We start from the raw sequence: 27,939 nt of genomic DNA, 5'->3' as shown, positions 1-27,939 counted from the left end.
GGGGAGGGGACGAAAGACGGATGTAGTAAGCTATTTTTTTTTTTTTTTTCAACTCCGGTCTTGGCCCGGGTCGCGGATGATACCTACCTACGTAATCACACTGTACTTGCACGCGCTTTATTAGTCAGAGTAAGGGCAACCGACGAATAGCAGAGCTTGACTAATCACATGCTTGCCTTGGGTGTTTTATCTCTATTTTATTGGTTCGGCTGGTCATGGTCTACGAAGTACTTAGTATGCCGTCTTGCAAGCTTCGATACCTACCTAAATTGTACCTTGTCCAACTTTTTCCACCTAAATAGCTTCACATCTACAATGTGCATACTTATAAACTCAGTTCCCACCACAACGTTCTCCTACCGCATCTGTATCGACGGGTAACGCCGTCCGTTACCCTTGAAGCATTCCATCTCGACCGAGTTCGTCCCGGCTCCACCAGACCCTCGGATCCGTAAACCACTCGCCGAGACGGTCCATCACCTACGTTGTAGTGATACCACCTCGTCCCAACGACCAGCACCTCCAGTCTTCCCGCCCCCAACCAATCGCCTGCAGCCAATGCGGACAAGTTGGTGATCACGAGCCACCAGCATCATAATGCAAGAGCTGCAAAGGCTATGCAGCATGAGCACATCCGATGCAGTGGCGCATGCAGTCGTGCGGCAGGATCGTGGAGCTTTTCTCTTCATGTCGTCTTTTCTCTCTCCTCTTTTCCACCCTCTTCTCTCCTTTCCACACAAAGCTCCTCGCGCTTTATCCCCTCATGGTCTGATGGTCCAGATGGACGGCGCAGTCGGCGACTCGGTCGTCTCCAATGCTGTATTTGTTCGCGACGTGTGTCGACACGTGTGACCTTACACAACAGATCTCATCTGAGCTACTACCCGAAAAAGCAGGGCACGCCCATTTCCAAAAGGCGCAAACCACGACAATTCCATCAGAAGCCGACGAGATTGAGGCTGACAGGCCAACGGGAGAGGAACCCGCCTTGGACCTGAGCGCCTGCAGTGATGATCACCCGAGACGCCTAACCGACGAACACAGCACAGGAAATCTGCCTAACCGCCCGTGCCTACGTTGCAAGTCCACTTTTGGCTCGCTGATCTTTTCCTTTTTTTTTTTTTCCTTTTTTTTTTTAATGATTGTCAGTTCGAATTCGCGACAAGCTCCCCTCGTTTCCTCTCCGAGGTGGACCTATACGCTATACGGACAGGTGTTGTGTTGTTGCGCCCGACGAGAAAACAGAAGCCACTCTCATTCCTCACGTTGCCACCAGCCCACCTTTTCTTTCGGGTTATTTCACCACTGTAAAGACGTCCGAATTGAACGGTTTGTAACCAAACTGGTCGATATCCGACCTCGTCGTGTTACACCGCCCACCTCTTCAATACAGCGTATAAGCGGTTCCAGGCGTATATTTCGGAACTCCTACAAGTACTAACCCACTAGAGGTGGGTCCAACAGACCCCTGCTGACAGGGCAGGTACAAAACGAGACTACGAGACTCTCTTGCTTACTTTTGACTTTTCCATCCTTTTCTTCCACTTTATCACAAAGATGCATAGGATGCATGCTTCGGATGAACAACGGGCCCAGGTCCTGACCCTTTCCACCCATACCAACTTTTCGGGTGCCGAAATCGCTAGAAAACTGGGTCTTTCGAAGCACCAAGTCTATCGAATTATCCAGTCCGGTCGCAGCACAACCCTCAAACGCTCCGGAAGGCCCCCTGTGGTAATATGGGGTGAATGTAGTGTGTATTATTAACTATTCCCCTGGTACGAGGGGGTTGCGTATATGACTATCTAACCCTTAGTCACGTGACGTACTGTCACGTGGGCTTCTGCTATATTCTGCCCCCCTTTTATTCTAGACGACGTCCTCGTCGTAATCCGTAATCTTCGTAATTTATGCAAAGTAAATCAAAGTGGTAAAGTAAATCTATCGGACTAGTATAGAGTAAATCGATTAAACCCGTAAAGCAGATCCGTTATATCCTGATCCCGCTATGGTCCTAAAGTATGCCTATTATACCTTAGTGGGTATTATTTCCCTATAGGTTAAAAACTCCTATAAGCTTATCTATTTTATCCTGTATATTAAGTATCTTATTATAGGTGTGGCAGGCCTTATTATGGACGTCCTTAAGTATGGCGGTTATCTATGCTATCTATCCCTTTATATACTTAATCTCGGCCTTAATCGTGTCTAACTTATTAACTGGGTTAGTGAGATTAATGGTTAGGATAGGCATTCCGCCGCTAGTTAGGTTAGTGTTCGGGAACCTGAAAGCTGGATTAAGTATTCCCGTGTTAGGACGAGGGTTACCGAAGGGGTTAAGTGCCGTAGTATTAGCGGTTATAGGATTAATAATAGGATTCGTGTTAACCGTGGCTATAGTTGCGTGGGGCTTTATCTAAGCCTTAATATAGGGGACGGCAGGTGACTAGAACCAGTAATTAAGATAGCTATAAAGCTTAGCGAGGGTATAGAAATACGTTTTATTATCCTTAAGGCGGACAGGAATTTCTAGTATATAAGGAATAGTATTTATAATACCCTAGATATATTCCTCCTCGGGTAGGTTATTTTCGGTATCTAGTTAGTTTAGAAGTCGTATCACTCTAGGTATATTCGAGGTGGAGTAGTTATTCCTTATAGCACGGCTAAGGGAGAGTTAGTTTGTGGCCGGTATAATACCCTTCTAAGGACTATTATCCTGGGTATCGGCTATATACTTAACCTATTCTAAGCGTTTAGTAACGATATCCTCGTTATTCTAGTCTAGCAGGTTACCCTAGAGGCGTAGGATATTATCCTTATAATTAGTAATAACCGTGCGATTTATCTCGTAGATCTTAATAGTTAGGTTAGTTATCTACTCGCTAAGGCGTCTTCGAGGCATAACGACGTTAGGACGCTTTCTTTTCTTTAGGATAATATTATTACTAGGGGACTAGTTAGTAAGAGCAGGGTTACCGGGGGAAAGGTTAGCGGCAGGATTAGCGCTTATAATAGCGGATTAGTGGTCGGATTAGTGGTGGTAAGTTAGAGAGTTCGTTAAAGTTATAATAAGTATGGTAGATAATAGGATAAGGTGACGGGAAGAAAGAGGGAAAAAGAGGTAAAAAAGGAAGAAGAGTTAGGTTAGTAGGAAAATTAGGGGAAGGCTTTTTATAACGCTATTAGTGGGCGATAAGTTAGAAAGAAAAATCTGCTTAAAGAAGGCGTGATAATTTTAGTAGGCGTGGTTCTTTAGAAGGCGAGATAAGTTTATTATTATTATTACCTTTTTAGGCGGCACGATATATGCTTATATAAACCGTGGTTACTTATTTCCTATAGCCTTATTACTTATCTATAGCCTCGCTTATCTATAAACTATAGTTAGTTGTTTTTTATGGTTTTGCTTATAGTAAAGGGTTTATTATTTCCTAGTCGATTACTTCGAGTAGTTTATCGGCGTTTAGCTATTAGAGGATAACTTTACGAGGCACCTATTAATCGTATACCGTAGGTAAGTTAATAAACCTAATAAGGTAGTTATAGCCGCCTTAAACTTATCGAGTCGTGATGATTTATTCGATAGGAAGGGTTTTTATAATAACCGGTTAGATAGGCGGTAGTTAGCGTCTATACGGGTCGAGTTCCGCTAGTTCGAGGTGGTCAACGGAGATAATATCGTGTATTTTTTATTACGGTGGAAGGCGAAGCCTATATACGAGTTATCCGATACGTTCCGTGATCGTGAAAGGTCCCGCGTATTACTATCTAAGCTTAGTTATTATAATATAGGATAAGGGGATAGAATAACCTTTATAGAGTTAAAGGTAGACTCGGTGTCCGATATCGAAGAACTAAGGTGTGTAACGTTTATTATAGTACCGTTTTATCGATATAGCAGCTTCTATAATAGCGTCTACTATTTTAATTCGGGCTATCAGTGGTATATCGGTACGGGCTTTTAATATTATCGTGGCTATATTATTAGGGGTAAAGCCTTTAATAACTTTAATTAGGCTATATCCTATAGCCTTAGACCGGCTAGTATTATATTCGAATTATAATTAAGGGAGTGCCTTCTGCCAGAGCTCTGGTTATTCTAACGCGTATATATAGAATCGGAGCGCGGATTCGATAATCTGGATAACCCTTTCCGTCTACCCGTCTATCTATAGATAGTATACTATAGCGTATAATAGGGTAGTTCCGAGCTTTTTCTATAATTAGGTCCAGAATTTAGAGAAGAACTTAGGGTCTTTATCGGACAGGATAATCTTTAGTAAACCCTAGTTACTATAGAGCAGGGTATTAAGGTACTTATCTACCCACTTTTCCGCTATTATATCCCTCGAGCCAGGTATTATTAGTAGCTCCTTCGAAAACTTATAGACACTAGCGAGTACTATGTTATTACCGTCGGGTGCCTTCGGTAAGCCGACTATAAAGTCGATAGTAACGGTATAATATAGGCATAGCGGTGGAATAATAGGTTATATACTACCGTATAGCTTATAATATGGTTTCTAGAAGACCTTATAAAGTGGACACGCTCTAAGGTAGTCCCGGAAGTGTTTATATCCTCGGTAAATATAGAATTAGTGTAAAAACTAGCTTAACTTACTATAACTAAGGTGGTTACCTTTATAGATAGAGTCGAAAATATTATATTAGCATATTCGTAGGATATAGAGTCTTAGGAGACTATCGGAGATATACCATAATAGGCTATCGTTCTGCTATTTATATAGTAATTTGGCTTAGTTCTATACGCCTAATTCTATATTAGCTCTAAGTGAATTAAGGACGTTCTTCTAGAAAGGGTCTTTACTATATCCTTCCCGTATACGTCGCTTAAAGTCCGGAGATATCTCGATAAGGGCGATAGTGGCTTTAGGTTATTATACGGGTAGTTCGGCTTAGACTCAAAGTGCCTCCGGTACCTTAGTTACGGGTAGCTATAACTATATAGGCGGTAGTATAATAAATACGTGTTTATCTCGATCCCACGGTAGGCGATTAAGTTCGCTATTAGTTTAGTTATTCGTATTATATTTAGCCGGTAATCTGCTAAGTGCGTCCGGAACGATATAATCCTTACCTGGTTTATATACGATCTACAGTTCGAATTATAAAATATATTCTATAGCGCGAAGGATTTTCTTATTTACCCCGGTACTGGCTATAGTGTTTACGATATCTAGCTAACGGGTTATATTAATAATAGCCTAATAGTTAGTAACGATAATAATAGGGCTGATATAGGTGTTTTTAATTTAGTATATGGTTTTAGATAGTATCTATACGAATCCGGTAACTTCGAGCTCTATTACTTAGTATCTCTTCTTAGCGGGTCAGAGGACTCTTAAAATAAAGGCGATAGGCCTAACTGCTATTCGTGGTGGGTATATAATCTTTCCTTATACGGTTATCTTATCGAGAGCTGCTTTTTCCACGTGATATACTTAGACTCCGATGCCCTCGTACGAGGCGTCAAAATCGATAAAGAGTTTGTTATAGGGGTCGAACATCGCAAGCGTGATATTATTACAGAGTGTTTACTTAACAGATTAGAACGCTTATATCTCACGGTTTATAGGAAGCAGTATATTAATTATTCGTGCCTAGGCTATACGTGTAGGCTTAGAGTTACGTTTAGCCGTAAGCTTAGGGCTATCGGTCTTCGGTTATTAGGTTTATATAATATTCCTATAATATTATTTAATAAGGTTAGCCTTACGGATTTTTAGTGGTTCTATTAGCATAGTAAACTTCGGCACGTGATATCTTAGGGATATAGCCAAACCGATCCAGTATTCAAAGTGTTTTAACGTCTTTAGGAACTCGATAATACGGATTACCTTAATTTTTTCTTTAGGTATAGAGAGACTCTATGCGTTAATAAGCTTACCGAGTATAATTATTAATAGGCAGGCTACCACGGATTTCGAGGGACCGATAAAGATATTATATTATTAAAAAAGGCTAAGTATCTAATACACGTCTTATAGGTGTTATTCGAATATAATACTAGTAGTAACGATATCGTTATAATAAGTCTTCGCTGCTATACCGTAAAGTAAGTTATCTATTATACGCTATACGTAGGCGTTAGAGTTTTTAAATCCTATAAATAGGTATTTAGAGGTATACTATCCCTTTACGGTTATAATCATGAACGCCTATCTATAGTCCGGATATACTTACTATTAGTAGTAAAAACTTATAGCATTAAAGGTAGTGATCTATCTCTTTCCCGTAATATATTACAAGATATCGTCCTGTGTACGTATAGAGTATACGTCTATTATAACTATATCGTTAAATAGTCGGATATCTATAACTATACGGCCTTTCTCGCCCTAGTATATCACAAAGACAAGCCAGGAGAATAGGACGTTATGCATTATTCGGTAGGCCTTATCGCCTTTAATAAGCTTATTAACTATAGTATCGATAATATACTAGTCCTTAGCGTTAGCAGGGTAGATTCGGTATCTTTTAGGAATATAGTCGTACTAATCGGGGCGGAATTTAACTCGTATCTATAGATCCTCGGGTACGTATATAAAGCCTTTATCTCTAAAGACGTCGGAGAAGTATAAAATAAGATCGATAAGATCCTAGGTTCTATTATAGTTATAAATACGCATACCTATATTATAGGTAATAGTAGTTTAAATAACTTCCTTTACGTCTTATAAGATATATTTAGGCTATAGGATCTTATATTAGGACTTAACTTCCGAGCTCTGCTAGGGCTTAACCTAGGGTTATTCGGTGGTTATTATCTAAGCGAAGCAGTCTCGTTCCATAGCCGATATATAGCTAACGCATATACCTGGCTTAATTATATAAGGCGTCTCCGTATTATTTTATAGGGGTATAGACTAGAGTAAGGCGTTATAGAGTAAGGTGTATATCTTTAGGGGGTAAATAAGATCCACTGGTTCGAAGATATACTCTGCGTTACTAGGAGCCTAGTATTTAACCTATATAAAGCTTACTACCTATAGTGGGATCTTAACTTAGTTCTGCATGATAACCTTGACGCGTTGTCTATGGACTTTGGAATAAGATAATATAGGTATCTTAACTTAATAACTATAAATAAAGGTTATGTTTTTGCTATTAAGGATATTAAACTATTCCGGTAATATATAATCTATACCGAGTAGCATATTAGCCTTTAGTTTATCGATAACGGATACCTCTCTTATAAACTTCGCTATAGTGGTGGTGCTATTATATATACCCCTAAACCGAAATAATAGCAGCATATACTCCCTAGTAGCGTATACGTTATCTCCAATACCTCTTATAGTGATTAGGGTGGCCCTATATCTAATCTATACCTTAGGGTATCCCTCGCGGGGGAACTTATAATTAATTAGTATAACAGAGCAGCCAGTATCCGTATAGATATCCGTATCGTCGCCTATATCTATCGTGATATAATACTTAAGGTATATATAGGATCGGAATCCGTACCCTATACCGATATCGTGTCCGGTATCGACGTTAGACTCTCTAACTAGTATAGTATCGGCCGCCGTAGGGGGCCCTGCTATTATAGACTCCTAGGGTGTTACCGTGTTAATAGGCTTAACCTAAGTAAGCTAATACGTTATCCTATTATATTAATAGAGTTTATTATTACTAGTAAACGTCTATTAGCAGTAATTATAGCTAATACCGATCTAGGTTATAATATAATAATTATATCCGCTAGGTTTATTACGGGTAAGCTATTAGTCGTTACCTTATTCGTAGTATTCCTAGTCGTGTTACATAGCGTCTAGGGTTTCCTCGGTGGATTATTATACTTATTCGTCTTCGGTCTTTATAGGATCGTTATTATTAGGGTAATACTTATCCTATTCCTTAGTCTTATTATAATACGCTCTAGCGGTCTGCCTCTATTATTAACCTCTATAGTTAGGCTATCCGCGTTAATTCTATTAAAAGCGGTTAGGTCTAAATTATCCGCTACCGGTATTAGCTCTGTTATTACTCGTAGATCTATCTCCGTTAGGTCGGTCTCTAGGTTAGCCTATATTCAGATCCGGTTATCGCTAGGTTAGTTGCCACGGTCTAGGTCCTAAGTTAAATAGATTAAATCCGCGTTAGTTATTATAGTTACCGCGTCCGCGGCTAGTAAACAGTAAACGGTTAAATATAGCGCCCCTGTTATCGGTCCTGTTATTATAGGGTTATTTAACGAATTGGCTTAGTCTAGGCTGAATTGACCGTGGTCCTATTAGGGGTGTCCTGCCGGTTATTAGGGGTCTATATCTATCACGAGCAAGGGCACGGAGTGCTAACTCTCGGGCTCTAATATATAAAATCTATTCCGTAACTAAAGAGTTAGGTAAAGGGTTTATAATAATAGTACGAACCAGGCTATTAAATATATTATAGATAGCGTTAAGCCTTCCCTTTTCTCTAATCCCGGCTACTCGTGTATCACGTATTATATATTATATATATATATCGGGTCGCTTTCCGTTAGCCACGTCGAGTATACCGAACAAGGAGTTCTGCTATTATAATATAGTATCCGAGGGGTTAGGTTTAAACTCGTTAATTAACTTCTTACACACCGTGTTAATATCTGCTTATCTTAGTAGCTTCTTATTAGTTTTAGTTAGTAACTATAAGAACTATATAAGGGCGTTACCCTATAAGCATTACGTCTAAGTTTCTCGAACTACTTAAGGCTTATCGGCGCTAATCTCTATTAAACGATCTATAAAGGCGTAGACGTCTATATAGATAGTGGTGCTACCTTCGCTAATAATTCCTATATATTAGGGGTCTTTAGTACCGGGGTTAAATATACCGATATCCGTAGGCCGTAGTTATCGAGCTAGTTAACCTTTATCGTTATACTATTATCGTTAGTGTTATGCCTTATATTAAATATCGGGTTATAGATAAGGTGGAACTGGTTAGGGTTACTGTTATTAAATCCGAGCCTGTTATTCGTACTATTATTCACGCTATTACTTTTATTAATTATAAGCCGCTAGAACTTCTATAATTATCTAGGCTATTAGGCGTATAAGGCGTTATTCGTGAGCTATGGGTTAACTATTATCTGGCGTGTTAATACCTGCGGTGCTAGACGAACCGTTACCTCCGTTATTACCTATACTATTACTAGTATTAGCACCGGGATCCGCTATATTAAGGCCGGAATCTAGTAAGTCTGGTAGTGGGGGTAGTTAGAGAAGGTTGGTCTGGTATAGAAGCTATCTGTGTCCGATCGGCGGTAATAGTGGTAGCCGTGGTTTTCCGAACTAATTAAGTCTTACTAAGGCTTATTCCGTTACTAGGCGTTCTGGTTATAGATCTAGGCTTTAGAGTTATAAAGAAGCGAGACCTTATATAACTATATAGAGATTCTATAACTAGGGAGAGATAGTGTTAGGCTATTCCTATTACGGGGTAGTATATCTTAACGAAAATAGAAGGTGGGGTACCTGTACGACCTATGATTAGCTAGGCTATAGTTACTATGGATATAATTAGTTAGATTTTTAGGATTTTCGGAAGGTCCTGACTACCTTACGAACTATAGTAAATCGGCCCTCCGCCTACTTAATAGGATAGGGTAACTCGCGGTCGATAAGCTTAAGGTTCAAGGCGTTATTATTATTTGGATAATTAATAATATTATCGATTTACGGCTATATCTCGGCCTTATATCTCGTGTTAGCTCGGTAGTATCGTAGCAGTTATCTCGCTAGTAAGACGTTATTTATCTATATCGGGTTAGACTACTATGGGTCGGATCTTAATAATTAGCGTCGCCGCCTATAGGGGAACGATTAGTAGGAAGGAAAAAACGATTAGAAAAGTGGAGGTTACGTTAAAGGAATAGAGGTTATTCGGAGGTTTAGAAGCTAATGCCTTTCAGCTAGTTATTTAATTAAAAATGAATAGTTACTACTAATCTATAGTAATATAGGGTAAATATAGTGTGTATTATTAACTATTCCCCTGGTACGAGGGGGTTGCGTATATGACTATCTAACCCTTGGTCACGTGACGTACTGTTACGTGGGCTTCTGCCACACCCCCCCTTATAACTCCCGACCAGGAAGCAACCCTAATCGAATACGTCACGTCTTCGGCCGAAGGCAGGCGCGCTACCTATCGCGAGCTTGCAACTACCCTTTTCGAAGGAAAATTTGGCGAATATGCGATTCGATCAACCCTCCGAAGACACGGTTTTAAGCGTGCTCTTGGAACCAAAAAGCCACCAAAACTTCAGGCAGAAACATCCAACGCAACAACCTCGTAGTCGCTGCGTATGTACCAACCCTGCGCCGCAGGCTGACCGCTTGCCTGCCCGCAGCTTATACACTATTGCTGCGAACGGCCACCTTGCTAGGGTGAGATGTGTGAGGGCCTCATGATCTGGTTGGCTTATGCTGGGGCAACCGTCCCGACAGCTTGGTACGTGTGTAGTGACACGAAACATCACATTAATAGTTTGGCCCTTATGTATCTGTACTTCGAATTGGGTGTACGACTAAGTATCTTAGCTCACCATAGCTTTCCGAATGCAGCCAATGAACACGAGTCGTGGCAAGGTATTTAAGCTTAATAAGCTCTGGGACGCACTAAACTGCCCGGTGAGCCAATAGGGAACTTTGAAGCACACACAGAGGTGGATGGTTCAAAAACGGTATAGCTCCAATATGCCGAATATAAGTGATAGACATGTATTCTGCACTATCCCTACGTTGTGTTGTAGTGATCGTAACGGTCAAGTCTCGTGCATCACCCAGCCCCCAACCGCCTTGACAATCTGTCGCCGATGCCCTCCAGTCGAGCCTCGTCTGGAAGGATAAGGAAAAGGGAAGTGGACAAATATAACAACTGCATTATGTGGAGGGTCGGTCTGGTGACACATCTTTCTCAAGTCCCATGAATGGACGGCAGATGGCGGTCATGCGCCGCATTCCTGAGACATCCATCTCCCTTGTCCTTTGTTGGAACTTTCTTACTTTCTTTTTGTTTGTCCTCGTGGCCCGTGGTTGGATATATCATGTTTGCTCCCCCTTCGGGTACGGGCCCGTCGTGGCGTTCCACCTCGTTCCCATGCTCTCGTCACCTCGTGAGAACATGAAGTCTTAAACCCACCATTGCTTATTCCGACTCGGCAACCGCGCCGCGAGCTCTCGATCAACTCGAACCTTTGCTTTCCTTTTCACCGGTAACCAACGTCTCTTTCAGACACATCCCATTCATTCCCACGTGGATCTTGCCACCCGAGAACCGAGCCATGTTCTGCATGTCGTGGCCGTCTTCGACGCCATCCCACCATCGTCGCTGGGTATCCCGGCGGCCAAGGCGGCGGTCCCGTCGCACCAGCACGGCTAAACCCGATCCCGACTCCTCGGACGAGGAGACACGCGCTCCCAGGCCTACCCCACGCATTGGCTCCGGCTGCGATACTGCAACACAAAACCCTACCCTTACCACGTCGACCCTTGCTTATACCGCCTCCCCGTCCGTGTTATCGGATTCATCGCAAATTCTCGCCCAAGACCAATCCCCCTTCTTCCGCAAACTCCCCCCAGAGATCCGCGACCTCATCTACCGGGAATACTGGCGCATTTCATGCTTCAACTGCCACATCTTCCTGGACCATGGCGAGTATCGCATGGCCCCTTGCATCGTCGACCACGACGTCCCGGGGGACGCGTGCCAGGAAGGCCTCGCCAGGGATTTCCAGCCGGCTCCCGCGGTGCAGTACCACCGCGTCTGGTTCGACCGAATCACCTCCTCCTGGTGCAACCACTGGCCTTGCGAGGAGGCTATGCGGCAGCGAACCGAGGCACGCGACACGGGGACGGTGGAAGGAAGCCAAGCTGACAGCGCCAGCTTGAGGTCTGTCTCGCTGCTAACCTCTTGCAAGCGAATGTAAGTCGCCATTGGTTCTTCGCACCACTGTCGCACCACTTACACGTGTACATGGATTCATATCCAAACCATCAACAGCCATGGAAACTAACGGCGAACTACTGTCTAGGTACGCCGAGGCCCTACCGTCCCTACACAACGCCACATCTCTCACCATCACCGACAAAGAGACTCTATTCGCCCTCTTCATCCACCCGGGACCCCGAGGCCCGAAGCACCGCCACTACTGGTCGACCCAGACACAAACCTACCTCCCCGCCAAAGCAGATACAAACCACACCACGACCGCCCCTCACACCGCGACACCCCGACGACCCAAAACCCCCCTCGGCAGCCCCGCGACCAACATCCCCGCCTTCATCCGCCGCATCCGCACCCTCAACATCTCCCTCCGCCGCGACGCCGCCGACTTCCTCTACTTCAACGGCGCGGGCATCTGGCACGCCATATCCCCCGCCCACATGCCGCGCCTGCGCCGCATCTCCCTCTGGATGGACGGCGACTGCCCCGTCACCCGCCGCCTGCTGCCGCAGTTCCGCGCCATGTGGGCCGCCATCCCGCCCTCCGTCGCCGACAGGCTCGTCGTCAGCTTTCCCTGCGGCGAGGAAGGCCTGTGGAGCTGGAGCGAGGTGAGGCTGCGCACGGGGAGGTCGTCCGCGCCTGCGTGGTGGCCTGCGCGGCAGCACATGGACGGGTCGGGGGGAGCGGGGGAAGGGATAACGAATGTCAGCGCTGGGAACGTGGAGGGAAAGTATGAGACGGATGTGCTGGGCGACGAGGATGCCCAGGATATTCTCCGGCTCCCGCCTTTCAAGCCCAGGTTCGCCGTCGTGTTGCGCGGCTGGCACAAGTTCCATCCCACCTGTGCCGGGTTCATCTCGCGGGTGGACGAGGAGCGCGGGGCCAAGGAGAGGAGGCGGTTCACCATGGGGAACCCCTTTGAGGACATACGGCTCTATGGACGGGGGTGGTTTGATCACTCTTACTATTGATGTCCCGCCCCGGCGCTACGGATGCATTGTAAACTTTTGTACGAATCCATGTCTCACCATGGTCTTGTCTAACTTCAAACACGGCTGACGGACATGAGGTGAAGAATAAGAAAGCAATCACCCAGCAAGTCAGAAATAAGTCCAGAATTCAGGGTTTGTTTCGTTGACCGCCGCCCTTTACAATATCCCGCCTGGATGTTGTCCCCATGCCCGTCTCGCTACCCAGACGAGACAAAGGGGACACTAAACCAATCCCTAGACCGCAAAACGCTGTCTATCACAGCCTCTATATACACCATAGTCATGATAATACCGTCTGGCAACCAGACGGCCAGATATAAGACAGAACAGTCTCCTGTGCTGTGTCTGCCCACTCCCAGTCCATGCAGAGGAATCCCATCTCCCCCCGTTGCTTGATCACATCCATCAAACCTCTTTTCCGCACAAACAATAATCAACGCCGCCCTCGCCTCGCAGAATATACCAGTCTCCACTCAAAACATGTCGAGAGGGAGACAAGAAAGAAATAGAACAGAAAAAAGACAGTCTCAGTCATAGCCAGGTCGTATAGTCCATACCACGTCCTTACTCTTGCCTCTCCGCTCCGCCAACGTCTCCACCACCTCCTTGAGGTCCTTGGCCGAGATATCCCTCCCCTTGACTTTGATGCCGTCAACCGCACTAGACTTGAGGTACTCGATCAAGCCAACCTTGGATATCCGCGGTGCCGCCTCCACATGCGCCTTGATCGCCCTCTTGATCTTCGCCACGTCGTTGTGTGCGATACCCGCCGGGATCCCCGCGCCCGCGGTCTCGCCCTTTGCCTTCTTCTCCGCCTTTGCTGCCGACGGTCCGTTCGCCGTTGGCCGCTCCGCCGTCTTGGACTTGGCGTCGGGCCAGTATGCCGTTGACAATGGGTCGATGCTCTGGTTTCGCTCGAGGTGGTCTGCCGGGACGCATGAGTGTTAGACGCCGGTGACTTTCCAGGAAGGGGAATGAGAGGGGGCTTGTCGAGTCGCTAATAGACTTACCGCCAAAGATAAACTCCACTTGGTAGTCATGCATTTTCGCCTCCGGCCCAACAAATTGGGAATCCTCCCAACAAAGACCGGTGCTTTCAGGCTCGAGACCATAGGCGAACCGCGTGAGGTCAACCGCCTCAGAGTCGTCAATCAGATCACCCACGCCCTCACCATCATCAATGTCCTCCTCGTCGTCGTCGTCCAGATCCACATCTTCGCCTTCCTCGTCCACCCACTCGGCCTCCGAATCATAGTCGTAGTCCACAGGCATGACCCGCGAGTTCGGCCTCCGCGCCAGCTTCCGCATCGTCCCCTTCCCCACCGCAGCAGGGGTCTGCGTGATGGTGCCGCGGTAGGCCGGACGCACATCTTCCCGGTAACAGAGGTACTTCATGGGCACCTTGGCCAGCTCCTCGCGCATCTGGCGGCGGATGGCCTCCTGGTCCTCGAGGCTACCGGTCGCCTCGGCCTTCTTGCCCAGCTCGTGCATCGTCTCAATGGTCCGCCGGACGGGTTTGTGCAGCTTGCCGCGGGGCGTGGGATCCTTGGAGAAGCCAAACGACTCGGCGGCGAAGCGACCGACGGTGAAAGACTGGGGCTGGGCGGAGATGTGCTGATCGAGCATTCGGGACCTGGCCTCACGGGCGGCGCAGCCGAGAGGGAACGCATTCTCGGCCATTCGAACGTCCGACTTGACATAAAAAGGCCGAAAAAGCTTGTCGTAGGCCGACTGGGTGGCTTGCTTCTTCGCCAATCGTGGCGATTCCGTGTCGTCTTCGTACTTGCTAGCAGCTTGATCGCGATCCGGCTTGGTCGACTTCTTGAACGATGCTGCCGAAGGGACCGTGAAGAACGAAGCGAGCTTCATCTGACTCCGGTCTTTCCTTTCCTTCTCTTCCTTTGCCCTCTGGGCTTCTTCTTCCTTTTTGATGCGCTTGGCCTCGCGTTCCTGAGCACGGGCGTTCTTCTCTGCCTCCACCTTGGCCCTCTTTTCGCTGCGCTCTTGGGCGCGAGCCAGCTTCTCGGCCTCCTCTTTCGCTCTCTTCTCATCTGCTTCCTTTTTCTTCTGCTCCTTCTCCTTTCGCTTCCTCTCCTTCTCCTCTTCTTCGGCCTTCTTCTGGTCAGGCGTCCGTCGTTTTCGCTTGAGACTGCTTGTGGGAACCCGCGAGGCAGCCGCCGAGGTGCTGTGAGAGGAGGAGTGTGTGGGTGCGGGACCGCCGGTGTCCTTCCGTTCAGTGGAAGAACGACCATTTTGTTGATTTTGGGCGGGTGACCGGTCGGAGGGAGTAGGGTTTGGAGAGGGAGAATTTCGACTCGAATCGACGTCGTCGTCTATCAATGAAGCTGGACTGCCGGTACTCGGGGGTGACGCGATTCTGACATGTTTTGGGGTTACTAAGAAGAAAGTCAGCGTTTGAGACGGTGATAAGGTCCCAGGCAGCCGTCGTCTGTCTCACGAGATTTGGCCTCGCGGCTGTCGTTCAATTGAACGGCAGTCATCTTGCTTGTATCCTTAATGCAAGGAGTGATTGTATCCCGACTCTCGACAGTCGTCGTATCGGCAGCCATCTCGGCGAATTTGGAGTTGCGGATAGTCGTATCCGCCTTTGTCAAACTGTCGCGCGATGGCGAATTGATGGGCATATGCCGTGGCTCGTCAAGGGGGGTGAAGATATTCGCAAGGTCGGCGGTAGAGTGTTGTGAAAGGTGAGGTTATTGACTGTAAGCCAGGGGTGGGAGAAATGTTCGTAGGTCAAATTGTGATTTGCCTATTCCTTCGTCGAGGGAGTCACTGACGATCGAGTTGCTGCCCTCTTGACGGTAGAAGAAAAGGGTGGAAAGTACGAAAAAAAAAAAAAGGTGATCGTTCGACGAGCGGATATGTCGTCGTAGGAACCAAAGGCTTCGATTACCCAATTGCCGGGTGGAACAGGGCTGGCGGAAATACAATGTGACTATTCAGGGCAGACGAACAATGGAGATTACGAAGCGGTGATGGATTAGGGGCAATTAGGAAAACGCGCGTTCGGACGCGTTGATTTGGCGTTGCCGGTGGCTGCCGGTCGCGCTTGATTACGAGGTCACTGTGGGGTAAGGTAAGGTCGCGGTACTCGGATGAACGGGGTTGATAGAGAGGAACGTCAATATGAGCTAAATCCGAGCGGATCGGCAGGACTGTGCGTCTGGATAAAGTATTTCCATAACAAATTTGACAGAGAAAGACTTCCGCGCCCTCGAGACTCACGTGGGGTAAGTGGGATATCCGTACATAGTACGTACTTGTTTGTACCGACGAATATAACGTATTCCCAAGACGTTTCCTGTTCTTCTAAGAGAGTCACGTTTTGATTTCATCCGATCGGTATCTGAATATCCGCTGTACTGAACTCTCTCCATCACAAGGCCTTATAATTGGAAAGTTTATCCACGAGGACGGCTGCCTACAGAAGCAACTAGGGGTTATATATCGATAATTTTCTTATACCTCTCCTCCGATCTTTACGTCGAGTACGGAGAGAACGCCCTTCCTAAAAGGGGAGGTACAAGAATATGTGCGAGCCACTTTTGCAGCAGCCCCTGGGATCAACTCGTAGCAAAGGTGGGATGAGGGTGACAAGAAGGGAGTCAACTGACCTACCGTGACGCAGTGACGGCTGGTTGGGATCAACATAACGTAGCAAAAAAAGTTCCATATCAATTCGTGACTCGTCGCCCAGTCTACACAAGACATCGCCTGCTGTCACGAGGCCTGCGCGTAGTCTTGGCTCCAATCCTACGTTTCACAGGGTCTCGACGAACACAGGACATAGAAGCTGAGAGGAATGCAAACTCGATATGTTGCCGGCTGAAAGCCTCCTCAGCAGCCTTTCTTCTCCAAAACCTCTTCGCTCTCCAAGTGCCCCAAAATGCTACACGGATGTCCGTAATGGTATCCCCAATCCGAACCAACTCTGTCGTTCCAGGTAATGTAGTCCCTCTAGAAAATACATCACGAGCAACCTTGGGCTCACCGCCGTTCTAATCGCCGCGAAACATACGGCAACGCCAACCCTTCCCCCGTTTTCTCATCCATTACCATATCCCTCAAATCGAACTTTTGAAGAACAGGACGTATGGAAGATCCCAAAAACATAGAGAAACAAAAACAAAAGAAGGGGAATACAAAAGAGATGTGCGTAGCGAATGTCGTCGTACAAGTCGTACAGATTGCATGCGGAAGATGACTCAGAGAGAACAAGTGGTTTAAAGACAAAGGGAAACGACCGTCGTTGCGCGGCGGTGCGCTAGCTCGTCCCACGTGGTATCGTCCTGTACCCCCGTCAAACGCCGAGTAATGCTGTAACCTGGCCCACGACCCTGCCGTCCGGAAAAAAAAATCAATCAGAAGCGACCTTCTTGTTCCCCTGACCTCTGCTGATGGTACGATGCTATCTCTCGGCTCGGCGTGCTGCTGACGGGACGGTTCGCCTGCCGGAGCAAGGCAAAGAACTGGCACCCTTCAATCAGGGTTGGCAATAAAGAGTTTCCCCGTAGAGGTTAGGGTTGAAGTCCTCTCATCGACGCTGCCCCTCCTCTTCAGCTCCTCGGGGCTCTTGACGCTCTTCTCACGCGTCAGGGTGGCGTGCATGAGCGAATTGGAAGCCAGCCGTGAAGCATTTCCACCGCCAGCGGACCCAAGCTCCCCCACGTTGTCGGCTCGCTCGGCGCTGCTCCCACTAGCTATGCTCCTCGCGCGGCCGCGCGCGGCGTCTTCGCCCAGAGTGGGGTCTTCCTGGGTCGCGAGGGGACGCAGAGGAAGTCTTTGCTGCTGCTGCTGTTGTTGTTGTTGTTGCTGCTGTTCCTCCTCTGCGATACTCGCGCGGTCGGGGGTGCCGGCGGGGCTATAGCGTGGGCCTGTGGCGCCGCCCGAAGTGCGATAGGTGAGGCCGCGGCGGCTCGCGGTACTGCTCCGGCCGCTGCTCCCCGCGCGGCGGTGCTGGTAGTGCAGAAATGAGCGGGAACGCTCGGCTTCGTCGTCGGAGCTTTCGGCCTCGACTTCGGTGGCGCTGAGGCGGAGAGGAACGCCACCTACGCCAACGTGATTGGCGCCCGGGGAGTAGCCCACAACGGCGGGCTTGCCGTGGTGGCGGATCTTCGCGGCCACTTTGTTGGTGGCGCTGAGGCCGGTAGAGGTACGCCCAGAGGAGGGTCCGATGGTGCCGCCGCCGGGGCGGTTCCCACCCATGACCTCTAGGGTGGCGCGCATTTTCGCGGCACGCTGGGCGGCGACGAGGCGCGGGTCCTCGAGCTGGGTGCGATCGGACCAGACTGTGGCCTTTTGTTTTCGGAGGAGAGCGACATAGCTGTTGGAAGAGGGAGATGGCCGGGTGGAAGCAGCGGTGCCGCCAGAGCGGGAGGAGGTGGAGCGGCGGATGTCATCGGTAGGGGAGGTGCGGTAGGCGGCGGGCGGCGGAATGCTGGAAGAGGTAGAGAAGGTGTTTACGGAGGGCGTCCGCCGGGTCTGTTGCGGCGGGAGCTGCTGCTGCTGCTGCTGTTGGTGATAATGTGGATGAGCGGAGAGGTGGGTGGCCGACGTCTGGACGTGGACGGGGAAGGTGTTGGAGGAGGTGGTACGGGTTCGCGAATGGGAGTAGCTGTTGGGAGCGCCCATGTAACGATTTCCGAATTGGGGGTCTAACATGATGGCCCGTACCCTCTGAAGGCGTGAGGTTGCAAAGGACGTTGTAAAGAGTGGAATAAGGATGGAGGATCGAGAAGTGGAAGAAACGGCGCCGGTGATGTAAACGTGCGTTGTTTTTGTTCGGTCCGGCTTATGTCCGTGCGTCGTTTGGTAGCCACAATGAAAAAAAGCGAGTCGGACAAGACGAACGGCTTGGGTTGGTTGGTGCAAGCCCGATATTGTGACCAGACGATTTAAGCAAGTTGCCCTGCCTAGGACCGCGCTGCTAGTTCGTCTTGGTGCGGATGCGGTGCGATGATGCGGTGCCAATTGTGGAATTGCCAAGATGAGAATCTCAGCCAAGTCGGAACAAGACCGGAATGATTGCTGTGCGTTGGATGTATCGACAAAAGGACAGATGTCGGATGGTAAATAGTTGTAAGAAAGGGACTTTGGCGCCCTATACCATTGTCAAGAGTGTGACCTATCAGCCAAGCACTCGACACTCGATCGTTGATGCAACTGGTCGTTCCGAACGAGAGGTAACAGGATCGAGTCGGCAGGTGGTGAGCCGGTACGAAGCAAGTAGTAAAATTGACTGGAGCAGTTCCGTTCGTACCACGTTGGTTCGGCTTGGCCGTTTCGCTTCACCATCGGCCAGCAGTGTGAGGCGAAGCTGACTCTGTGTGTGTGTGTGTAGGAGAGGAGGGAAGGGAAGGGAAAGAAAGGGGAACAGATGGGAGAGCAAGGAATGGAGAAAATGTACCTATTCGTACAGAGTAGTGATAAGAGATGGGTGGGGGAAAGAGGGAGGGAGGGGTGAATCACGACTCTGTATGTACCTACTGTATCCGTAGCTTCGTCCTTGTTGCCTAATAGGTAGGCAGGTACCTACTGCGTAATTACAGTATATTGTGCATGACTTGTAGCGATCTGGGCACCTTGGCCATTACCTACTGCAAAGTACATATGCAGTTTGTATCGTTTGTATCTCTATGTCTCCCTTGCTCCTTGCGCAAGGAAATGCTACAAGTACCTACAAGGTAGTCCCAGGAAACGTTGCAGTGGGCAGTGGGCATGACGATGCTGGGCGCCAGCTCCAGCTCCCGAGCTGTGCTGGCGTGCACGCTAAACCGTTCAAGGCCCGGGTCTTCAGCTGTCCAGGGAATGCTGTGCCGTACCGGACTCTTGTGTGCGAATGCGGGAGGCAGGCTGCAAGCTACAAGGGTGAGACCGTTACGGTGAGGTGGGGGGTTAAACTTGGGCTGCAAGAGATCGCGCGCATCGGTAGAACCAACGTACCTAAGTACGTTGTACAGCGTACGTTGTATATAATAGGTACCAGGAAGTCGCTCTTTCTCTACCAGCTTGTCCGTGAAACCATACTTCGTATATTTGATTTCCATTAAGATTTTCTCCTCCTTCTTTGCCCAGCGGATAGAATGTCAGCGTCGCCGTTATGTTGACTCGACCGCAAAAGCCTGCATTGTCATCATCATCATCAGTAGGTGACACCATCACCAAAGGGCCGAAAAGGGCAAGCGGACTTGCAACTGACCCCAGCAGATGGATGATTGCTGGCCAATCAACCCGATTTTTTAACGAACACGCTACAGGCTACACGCCACCGCACCGGCGGTGTGGAGCGATGGGTCGCTGGGATTGGGGCTGGCCTTGCTTTTTCCCGCTTGCATTGTTTTGTTGACTGTAATACAATGTACTTCTTCTAATGTGATTAATAATCATTCACACGGTATCCTCAATTGTCACAATGACCTCATAACCTTGTATACCCCCGGGATTGATACGTTTTGACTTTTCCTTCCTCCGGGCCTCAGAAGAACGAAAATTCTTACCTCGTAGGACACGTACGTTGTACGAGTAGAGTCCCAGTTTCTGGAATCATCTTTTTACCAGTCTCCAAGTCCGCCGAGCTGCTTTGGGCGCGGGTCAGAAGCTTTCTTCGGCCTTTTCCTTGCTAGTCCATTTTAGTTCACCGTTTGACCACTAGTCAAAGACCAATGAAACGGCGTGGATTAGGTAGGTGCGTTTTGCGCCTTTTTCACGCAGCGCACATCAGTCCCCGTGCCTTTTCCAAGCCAGCGAGCCCGCAGCCGATCTCCCGACCTGAATTGTCAATTCGCCGAGGCCAAGGCGGGCGCACACATACGAAGTACGGTCAACGCGATCCGGGATGCGAGATTAGGTCAGGTCATGGCTGAATTGGGGGGGGGGGGGGGGGGTAAGAGCTACCTCGACGGATGCTAGCTGCCATCAATCTTCCTAAGCGTTCCGACATTTTGGTCGCCAACAATCATCCCATGTTGCACTTGCAGGTGATCGAGTCTGGTCTTACCTTTTGAGGCTCGGGAGGCCTGCAGCGGCGATCTCATTTGGGCCACCACCCCCAAGAGCAGCCAGCAGCGGTTCCTTTCATTACCATTATGTCCTGGATTCCATGCAGACAGATGCACGCATTCAGTCTCTAATCAAGCGGCCACTCAAGGCTTACATGGTCCAGGCGCTGGAGGAGATGCCTTGTCACATCTTTTGCGCCGTTTCCCTGGACCCTTACCTCGCACATTGATGCCTACATACTTCATAACGTTGTGGCTGCATGTTGAGACCGCAGACTGCAGAACCCGTGTACGTTGTACGTTGTAGAATGACCCTTTCCCAGCAGAAGATGCAAAAGATACCGGATGTACAACGTAACGTAACAATCACTTCAAAAATCCAAATTCCAGAACGGGCCCAACCAGCGAGGAAACCAGCCACCGGTACCGAAGCTCCCATGCCCATGCATTCTTCCCAGTGGTGCTCCTCATCGGTGGGTCCACAACCCCCAGCCGTCCCGTCCGTTCCGTGCCACGCTCCAAAGACGGGACGTTGCAAATCATTTCACGATCATCTGCTGCGTGTCTCGGTCTGTGCAAGCATGAAGAATCGCAAGTGTTGACCTCCCTTGTCGACGAGTGGACTTAGACGGGCGACATTACGGAGAATCGATATCTGGATTGCCTGCTCAAGTCGCAAGTGCCTGCTTGGGATCCTATCCCCGAGTCGTCGCACTCCACGTGTCCCGGCTCCCGGCTATTGCTGATTATCTTGCATCAGCCGAAGACCTCCGTGGTCTTTGACTAAAGCCAGGCGTCGATTTTCCTGATAAAGATTCTGGAACTGCTATGATGCAGCCATTCCCACACTGCCGAGGGTCCTGTCAAACTGGGCCGACGTGCTTCTGGATTCTCATTCTCCGTCTGCATTACAACGTCCTCTAGTATGAATTTCATCTTTTGTCACCTATCACGACGTATTCGTACAGTGGCGTAGAGACAATCTATCGATCGTCTTGCATTTGATACCCCGATTGCGCTGTCCCTGATAATCCCGAGTTACGGTAGTCTCCGAGAAACCCCCACGCTTTCGCTTCTTCTTCTTCTTCTTCTCCTCTGCGCTTCTGCTTTCCTTTCTTTTTCTCTTGGCGGAGAAAAAAAAAACGAAAAGGGGAAAAAGAAAGAAAAAGGAAGAAAGCAAAAACAGAAAAAATCCAAAGTCAATCCTAGAGATTCAGGCTAATTAACCAATAACTTGTCGGAATGTTGACCCACGGCCTGGCCTTGGCGTAGTAGTTGAAGAGACGCAGCAAGTCTGATAACGCTTAGAAAGTGACGTCAACTCGGACGAGCCATTTGAGCCAAGAAGTCCCAAGCCTACGTCTCCGGCATCGTCCACTTTATTATTATAGGTATCGGACCCGTACCATCCCATAACATATCTGGGCCGCCTAAATAAAAAAGTCCCTTTATCCTGGTCCGAGGTCACATCCTGCATCGCGACTCTTGATCCGTGCTATAAACCCTAGGCTCTTTCCCCGTCCCGTCTTTGACAGCTCGGCCGAGTCCGAGATGTGGACCGTAGTACCTAACACTATGCTCTGAGGTCACGATGGTCCTCCTTCACTATCCCGCCCTTGCTTTCTGTACGAAGTATGTATTGCGAGGTAATGTTGGTATTCCACGGCGGACTCGCATCCAGCCATGCTATGACCCGTTATCATTTATGTCACGGGGGTACGGGTCAATTTCATGATAACTTTCCATGCCTTGGGCCACATCTCGTCACTAGGACTGCTATATGAAGGTCAAGTTGAAACAAAAAAAAAAGAAAAAGAAAAAGAAAGGCCAAACAACTCGATTACAGCAAAAGCGTTCCTTCAAAACATACAAGCCACATAGGTATCAAACTAAGAGAACCAATCCCCAACGGCATTGAGCTCCGGTATGTGTTTACTCCTGATCCCCGTGCCCTCTCCTACATCTCCGGCCAAGTTCTTATTTCTTCCCGCCGCCCAACAAACCACCCACGAGATCGCTCGTATTTTTGACTCCCTCGGTGACAGGGTTCCCGGCTGATTCACCACCCCCGGCGACACCACTGACCACATCCTCAACGGCCTCCCCGCCCGGCACAGCCTGGGCACCCGCCGTGTAGCGGCCTTCCTCGTCCTTGCCCTGGCGCTCGGCGCGGTTGATACCCTCCTTGGAGGCATGGTCCCCGACCGGCTGGAGGAGCCCGCCTTGTCCCACTTGGCCGGCGACTAGGTTGTTCACGCCGTCTTGGAGGGTGTCGACCTGTTCAACGCCCGTGACTTTTGTCTTGTCGAGGTGTTCTGTAGGGAGATATCAGAGAGAATTAGCGTGACCGCGTCCCCTTGCCTTAGGTTTGTGTATCAAAACGATTCTGCCGCCTGCGTCGCTCTTCCTAACCGCTGGGCACTTTTCCCGGCCGGGAGCTAATGGCATGCGCTTTATTCGGCTTGAGAAATGAAACTGATTTCGACGTACGCTTGGTAGAATAACTGGCCTTGTTGTCCTTTGTGAACAAGCGAAGGTATTGATCCTCGAGCCAAGGAACCCATTTCTCGTACTGCTCGTTGTACGTCTGCTTGGCCCACTCCATTGCGCGTGATTTCTCTTACGACAGGGGCTCGGATGGATGACTCTGGTCGAGATATCAATCAATAACAGTTAGAAGCCGATGATGTGTTTGGAGGATGTGATGCCGATTGTTTGATAGATCGGAGAGCGATACGTGAAGAATCACCGATTACAATGAAGCTAACCAAGCACCATTCTGTCATCTAATATATACTCCAGTCAAGTACGTCCCCGTGGTTAGCGCCAACCTTGACACGACCAAGTTCCTTGACGATTAGACAGTGAGGGTGGTCGAATCAGTGCCACGGGCGTCGATCGGAGATGCGATGACGTGTTGGCGACTACGCCGTACGCGACCTTGCCTATCCAACGTCATGTCACATGATTCTGTGGCCCATTGAAGCCACTATCCTATTCAACCAGCTCGATGATTCTAGGTATAAAGCAGGTTAGGATTCCTGTTCATGGTGACCAAAATTCATGCTTGTTGAGTGCTATGATTAATAAATCCATGGCTATTCTTATAAGCTCCTGTAAGCGCTTGACAGCTGTCATCACGACTCCCTTGAGATATGGAATTGGCAGCACCGACTGGCTTGCATCAGGGGGAAGTTTACTAGTCCTACAGGTCCTAGCTTCGGCCAGCGCAAACTTGTCTCCATAGGACGTCGTTCTTCTTCCCCCTGACATACTGTTCGAAGCTGTCGCCTCGTCCTCTCTTGCTAGATGGTTGCATATAGAAGCGTGGGGAATGGCGCCGAAGCACAAGCGGACCACTGACGACAATCATCAGGGCGACCGTTACCAGAGGACGCGTCGGTGAACGATCAATGATACGACGGGTTTCCTAGCTGCTCTTCAAACTGCGAGTAAAGCGCGAGAAGATACCACCACCACCACCACCACCACCACCGCCTTTGCGTCCCTTCTCGCTCCGGTGCCTGTCCAACTCGTCTTGCGTGTTGAGTTGGGTAGTGTTATCGTGCATGACCTTCTGGGCGAACGAAACCGAGTCGTGTTGTTGGCCTGGTGCACCTGACGAGGGGGGCGCGGGAGTCCCTGCGCCTTCATCCTGTACCTCGACAGTAGTGGAGAAGAGGTCCTTGACCTTGCCGGGGCCGATCAATCTCTCGTAGACGGCCAGGGTTGTGCCGATTTCCTGTTCCACGCCTACTTTGATGGCGTCGAGGAGCTCTAATACGTACGTCTGGCAGTTGTTGGTGATGAGATTGTACGCCGGCTGTTTTTTCCTGATGGCCTGGATCACGGACTCCCCTGTGATATGGGTTAGTAACATTGACTGGAAGAAGTCAGGAGGTAAGAGGAAGATAGCTTCAGGGAGAAGCTGCATATATATGTGTATCGTATATATAGACTAGTAGACTCACCTGCCCGCCTAACTGCATCGTCATTGAAGCGTGTCTCGCCCACTTTGAAAGTGCGCCACTCGTCTCTCTTCACCTTTTCGTTGGTGTAGATGACATGAAAATTCTCATCCTGTAGCCATGGGCCACAAACAGGCGGTCAGCGAGCCGAAAATCTCCCCATGATAGTGCGATTTCTTCCCGCAGTCGGGACCGGACATCAAAAGACTCACCATCCATAACTGATGGGCATAGTCGCCCACAAGCATGGCCCAGTGCTGGGTGGGATCCGGGTACCTGTTGATCCTCTCCGTGATCATCTTCCCCAGCCCGGTCTCTTCGGCAAACCACTTCCCTGCGAAGCCCCCCACGGGACGCCAGCCGACCTCGACTGGCCTAGCCGGGCCGTTGACCACCGGCTTCGTCACAGGGACCACGTTGGGTTGGTGACCCAGGCCTATGGCCTGCTTCAAGGCGAGTTCGCCTTTGGTGAGGTTCTTTTTTCTACCCCGCGGTCAGCAACTGGTCCTGAGACGGGAAGGGCGGAACGTACAGAAACTCGCCCACCTTGTCCCGTTTCCTCTCGCCCTCGCTTCCCTCCTTAACCTCCTCTTTGTCTGATTTTGAAGACATGGCGGCGAACGGAGCGCAAATGGGAAAGGTCTGCCTTAGCGAAAGCCCAGGACGGTCATGAGGCCTTGGCGGCTCCCTGATGGAGTGAGTCGAATAAAAGCCGGGCGACGCTGATGGTGGTAGAGGCTCAAGGCATTGAGATTGGTGGTAACAGGGCGACAGACAGCAAACGTCAATCAGTCAATCAACAACCCAGACAAACCCCCACGATGTTTTTTGCCGCCAAGCCAGTTGGGCTCGTTCGTGCTTGGGTAGATTCACGTGAGTACGCCGCGTCACCAAAATCACCCCTAATGCAAGAGCACAGGCGCGCGGTGGCCAATAAAATGAAGCCAACCACCCACAACCACAACCCCCTATTCAGGGGTCAATGTTTTGGCGGCAGGGTCCCGGGCGTGTAACGGCTGAGTAAACTCTTCCATGGAAGTAAAAGTGAAGCCATTCTCGGACAGGTTCCTGTCCGTCGTGCGGAATAGGGTAATGGGGCCCCGGGAAGCCGTTCGGCTATTGGTGGGGCCTGGGCAACCGCTGTAGAAGTACCCGATTTCCTACCACAGAGGGCGGTGCGGCATTGTCTTCAGTACATTTGCTGGACAGGCCTCCCGTCAGCCCTATTTCTCGCCTGGACTACTAATATCACGGGCCCTTCGCGTCTAACAACTTCACCATTCCCCTTTCTCACCGTACAACACGGCAGGGTCATCTGGCAGCGATGCGATGAAGAAGAGCACGTCCTGGTGGATGAGTATCCCAAGAAGAAAAGAAATATCGCCGCGCCGAAGCATCATGACCTCCGACTCTCCCGACGACGTGCGGATCATGCTGTATAAGCGCACGCCCACCCGACCCATGCGACCCGGCCTATCGAAGAAGACCCTAATCCAAACGAATACCAGTGAACTTCGGGATTGCTACGACATTGAACAAGAGTTGTCTAAATCCGACGAATTGACTCGCACCATCTCGAGTATCCAGACAGGACTAACATGTTCTCCCTTGACTGTGGGAAACACGTAGCAACCCGTCAGTTGGGAGCCAAAAACTAATCTTGCAGAAAGTCGGGTATTGTCTGTCCAATTCCGATTGGATGGGTCATGCTATCGAGCTGCTGAAGCCGAACAAGAAAGCTACGAGAACGAAGATGACTATGCATGTCAACCCCCGAGGCTTACGGGTCCCCGAGGACATGGACGCGATGCCCAGACATGCATATCAGACGAGGCCCGTGAATGGCTATTCATTTTCGCTCGCTAAGCATCACGCATGTCAAGCCAGAATACACCACCGCGAGAGCCAAGTGCCTCGCCTCTTGCGTGCATTATCACCATACATTGCATAGAGGACAGTTGCCCACGGGCTACTCGGCCACCCACCTCCCTGACGCTTGACTTGCAACTCCACAAGCATTCACGCGGCACGCCCGTACCAAGCCCGGAGAGTTCATGACTGGGGAATCATTGGGCAAGGCATCCGTGGCCGACGATCTTTACAAAATGTGGCGTCGGTTGCCGCCAGTTGTGCACCCAACATGGATGCTACAACTGCCGTCATTCGCTCCAGTTCCCGCATCATTGCCGTGGGCTCTCGTTGCGTCTCCCTTTGAAAGCCACCCGGCCCCCAACCCGGCCTCCACTGACAGCACACTACACTACTTATCCGTGCTCATGAGCTGTATGAATTTCCTGTTCGACACCAAGTTCGGTACCTGTTGTCACCTCGGGTTTAGGTAAAACAGCATACATAAACCCGTCTCGCCGTCCCATCGCTCTTCTTCGTGATGGAGCAACCCACACTCCATATTCACATTCAATGTTGACTCGTAATTCTCGTTGAACCTCATCTTCCAACCACACGACCGTGATCATCCCTTGTCATCAGAAACGCCATACTAAACGACCGCCTGCTCTACTTCACCGAGCGATTATGGGAAAGAAACATGTCCCTTGGTACCTCATGGTGCAGCTCATTTTTCATCGTGCTATTAGGGGGATCATGGCCCTGGGTGCCGTCTGGTTCATGTGGCAACTCCACCAGGCCAAGCAGACACAGGTAAGGAGACTCATGTCGGTTGCTGAGGACTGTTGAGACTAAGTAGCGATAGCCTCGGATTCCTTTGGCGTGACGGAGTTCTGAGTACATGGGAACGTGGTTATAAGCTACACGTTGACTCCTGAGAGTTCACTGACTGGGGTGCCCTGGTGAGAAATATCTCACTTGGCTGTTGAGGGTGGGTCATGGGTTTGAATGCCTCCGAGATATGTCTGGCATCGGGGACTTGTTTTATCGGGCTAAATGGTTAAAGATCAATCTTGATGGAAGTTCGTCATTGATGACAATGGAACTTATGGAAGCAATTTCAGATCACGAATAGAAGATATGAGAAGTCCACAG

General features: G+C 49.2%; 9 protein-coding genes across 9 annotated transcripts; 4 read left to right on the top strand and 5 right to left on the bottom strand.

Moving 5' to 3' along the window:
* Positions 1-168: 168 nt before the first annotated feature.
* Positions 169-1,738, top strand: ACRALDRAFT_205655 (uncharacterized protein; the record flags this gene model as incomplete). Its single annotated transcript, XM_071021773.1, has 11 exons — positions 169-212; positions 252-317; positions 403-572; positions 605-670; positions 743-834; positions 866-1,007; positions 1,045-1,083; positions 1,150-1,188; positions 1,239-1,403; positions 1,484-1,630; positions 1,701-1,738. 11 exons carry the CDS (start codon positions 169-171, stop codon positions 1,736-1,738), a joined length of 1,008 nt encoding a protein of 335 aa, XP_070879403.1.
* A 5,407-nt stretch (positions 1,739-7,145) lies between these two features.
* Positions 7,146-7,349, bottom strand: ACRALDRAFT_2094746 (uncharacterized protein; the record flags this gene model as incomplete). Its single annotated transcript, XM_071022685.1, has 1 exon — positions 7,146-7,349. A coding segment is annotated over one exon (204 nt), but the record flags the coding sequence as incomplete, so codon positions are not given.
* Positions 7,350-10,909: 3,560 nt separating this feature from the next.
* Positions 10,910-13,661, top strand: ACRALDRAFT_1059795 (uncharacterized protein). The gene is made up of 2 exons (XM_071016106.1): positions 10,910-11,937; positions 12,047-13,661. The coding sequence occupies exons 1-2, from the start codon at positions 11,297-11,299 to the stop codon at positions 12,927-12,929; spliced, it is 1,524 nt and encodes a 507-aa protein (XP_070879401.1). The 5' UTR covers positions 10,910-11,296; the 3' UTR covers positions 12,930-13,661.
* ACRALDRAFT_2024378 (uncharacterized protein) lies at positions 13,478-15,520 on the bottom strand (the record flags this gene model as incomplete). The annotated part of the gene is made up of 3 exons (XM_071020214.1): positions 13,478-13,875; positions 13,961-15,346; positions 15,409-15,520. The coding sequence occupies 3 exons, from the start codon at positions 15,518-15,520 to the stop codon at positions 13,478-13,480; spliced, it is 1,896 nt and encodes a 631-aa protein (XP_070879400.1).
* Positions 15,521-17,450: 1,930 nt separating this feature from the next.
* Positions 17,451-18,602, bottom strand: ACRALDRAFT_2039031 (uncharacterized protein; the record flags this gene model as incomplete). Its single annotated transcript, XM_071020923.1, has 1 exon — positions 17,451-18,602. The coding sequence occupies one exon, from the start codon at positions 18,600-18,602 to the stop codon at positions 17,451-17,453; it is 1,152 nt and encodes a 383-aa protein (XP_070879399.1).
* A 2,079-nt stretch (positions 18,603-20,681) lies between these two features.
* ACRALDRAFT_205658 (uncharacterized protein) lies at positions 20,682-21,897 on the top strand (the record flags this gene model as incomplete). Its single annotated transcript, XM_071021775.1, has 7 exons — positions 20,682-20,822; positions 20,900-20,955; positions 20,976-21,168; positions 21,292-21,322; positions 21,359-21,425; positions 21,461-21,565; positions 21,783-21,897. Coding segments are annotated over 7 exons (708 nt in total), but the record flags the coding sequence as incomplete, so codon positions are not given.
* An 868-nt stretch (positions 21,898-22,765) lies between these two features.
* On the bottom strand, positions 22,766-23,750 carry ACRALDRAFT_1059797 (uncharacterized protein). The gene is made up of 2 exons (XM_071016107.1): positions 23,459-23,750; positions 22,766-23,283 (listed from the first exon to the last, which is right to left on the bottom strand). The coding sequence occupies exons 1-2, from the start codon at positions 23,571-23,573 to the stop codon at positions 22,946-22,948; spliced, it is 453 nt and encodes a 150-aa protein (XP_070879397.1). The 5' UTR covers positions 23,574-23,750; the 3' UTR covers positions 22,766-22,945.
* A 234-nt stretch (positions 23,751-23,984) lies between these two features.
* ACRALDRAFT_1073745 (uncharacterized protein) lies at positions 23,985-25,577 on the bottom strand. Its single transcript, XM_071018142.1, has 4 exons — positions 25,469-25,577; positions 25,149-25,419; positions 24,940-25,048; positions 23,985-24,826 (listed from the first exon to the last, which is right to left on the bottom strand). The coding sequence occupies exons 1-4, from the start codon at positions 25,546-25,548 to the stop codon at positions 24,399-24,401; spliced, it is 888 nt and encodes a 295-aa protein (XP_070879396.1). The 5' UTR covers positions 25,549-25,577; the 3' UTR covers positions 23,985-24,398.
* A 28-nt stretch (positions 25,578-25,605) lies between these two features.
* On the top strand, positions 25,606-27,878 carry ACRALDRAFT_205661 (uncharacterized protein; the record flags this gene model as incomplete). Its single annotated transcript, XM_071021776.1, has 15 exons — positions 25,606-25,632; positions 25,674-25,809; positions 25,849-25,943; positions 26,025-26,293; positions 26,331-26,550; positions 26,603-26,773; positions 26,824-26,893; positions 26,953-27,255; positions 27,332-27,359; positions 27,427-27,504; positions 27,534-27,628; positions 27,676-27,693; positions 27,724-27,738; positions 27,775-27,807; positions 27,868-27,878. 15 exons carry the CDS (start codon positions 25,606-25,608, stop codon positions 27,876-27,878), a joined length of 1,569 nt encoding a protein of 522 aa, XP_070879395.1.
* Between the last annotated feature and the right edge of the window lie 61 nt (positions 27,879-27,939).

Source organism: Sodiomyces alcalophilus (genome assembly GCF_042370955.1).
Source record: "Sodiomyces alcalophilus JCM 7366 unplaced genomic scaffold ACRALscaffold_1, whole genome shotgun sequence".
Lineage (NCBI taxonomy): Eukaryota > Fungi > Ascomycota > Sordariomycetes > Glomerellales > Plectosphaerellaceae > Sodiomyces > Sodiomyces alcalophilus.
This window is presented reverse-complemented; position numbering and strand designations above follow the sequence as displayed.

Coding starts and splice junctions, on each gene's coding strand:
- ACRALDRAFT_1059795 (XM_071016106.1), top strand. CDS start 11,297: ATGTTCTGCATGTCGTGGCCGTCTTCGACGCCATCCCACCATCGTCGC. Junction 11,938..12,046: donor CTAACCTCTTGCAAGCGAAT/GTAAGTCGCCAT, acceptor ACTACTGTCTAG/GTACGCCGAGGCCCTACCGT.
- ACRALDRAFT_1059797 (XM_071016107.1), bottom strand. CDS start 23,573: ATGGAGTGGGCCAAGCAGACGTACAACGAGCAGTACGAGAAATGGGTT. Junction 23,284..23,458: donor GGCCAGTTATTCTACCAAGC/GTACGTCGAAAT, acceptor ATCTCCCTACAG/AACACCTCGACAAGACAAAA.
- ACRALDRAFT_1073745 (XM_071018142.1), bottom strand. CDS start 25,548: ATGTCTTCAAAATCAGACAAAGAGGAGGTTAAGGAGGGAAGCGAGGGC. Junction 25,049..25,148: donor ATGCCCATCAGTTATGGATG/GTGAGTCTTTTG, acceptor CCATGGCTACAG/GATGAGAATTTTCATGTCAT. Junction 24,827..24,939: donor CGATGCAGTTAGGCGGGCAG/GTGAGTCTACTA, acceptor CCCATATCACAG/GGGAGTCCGTGATCCAGGCC.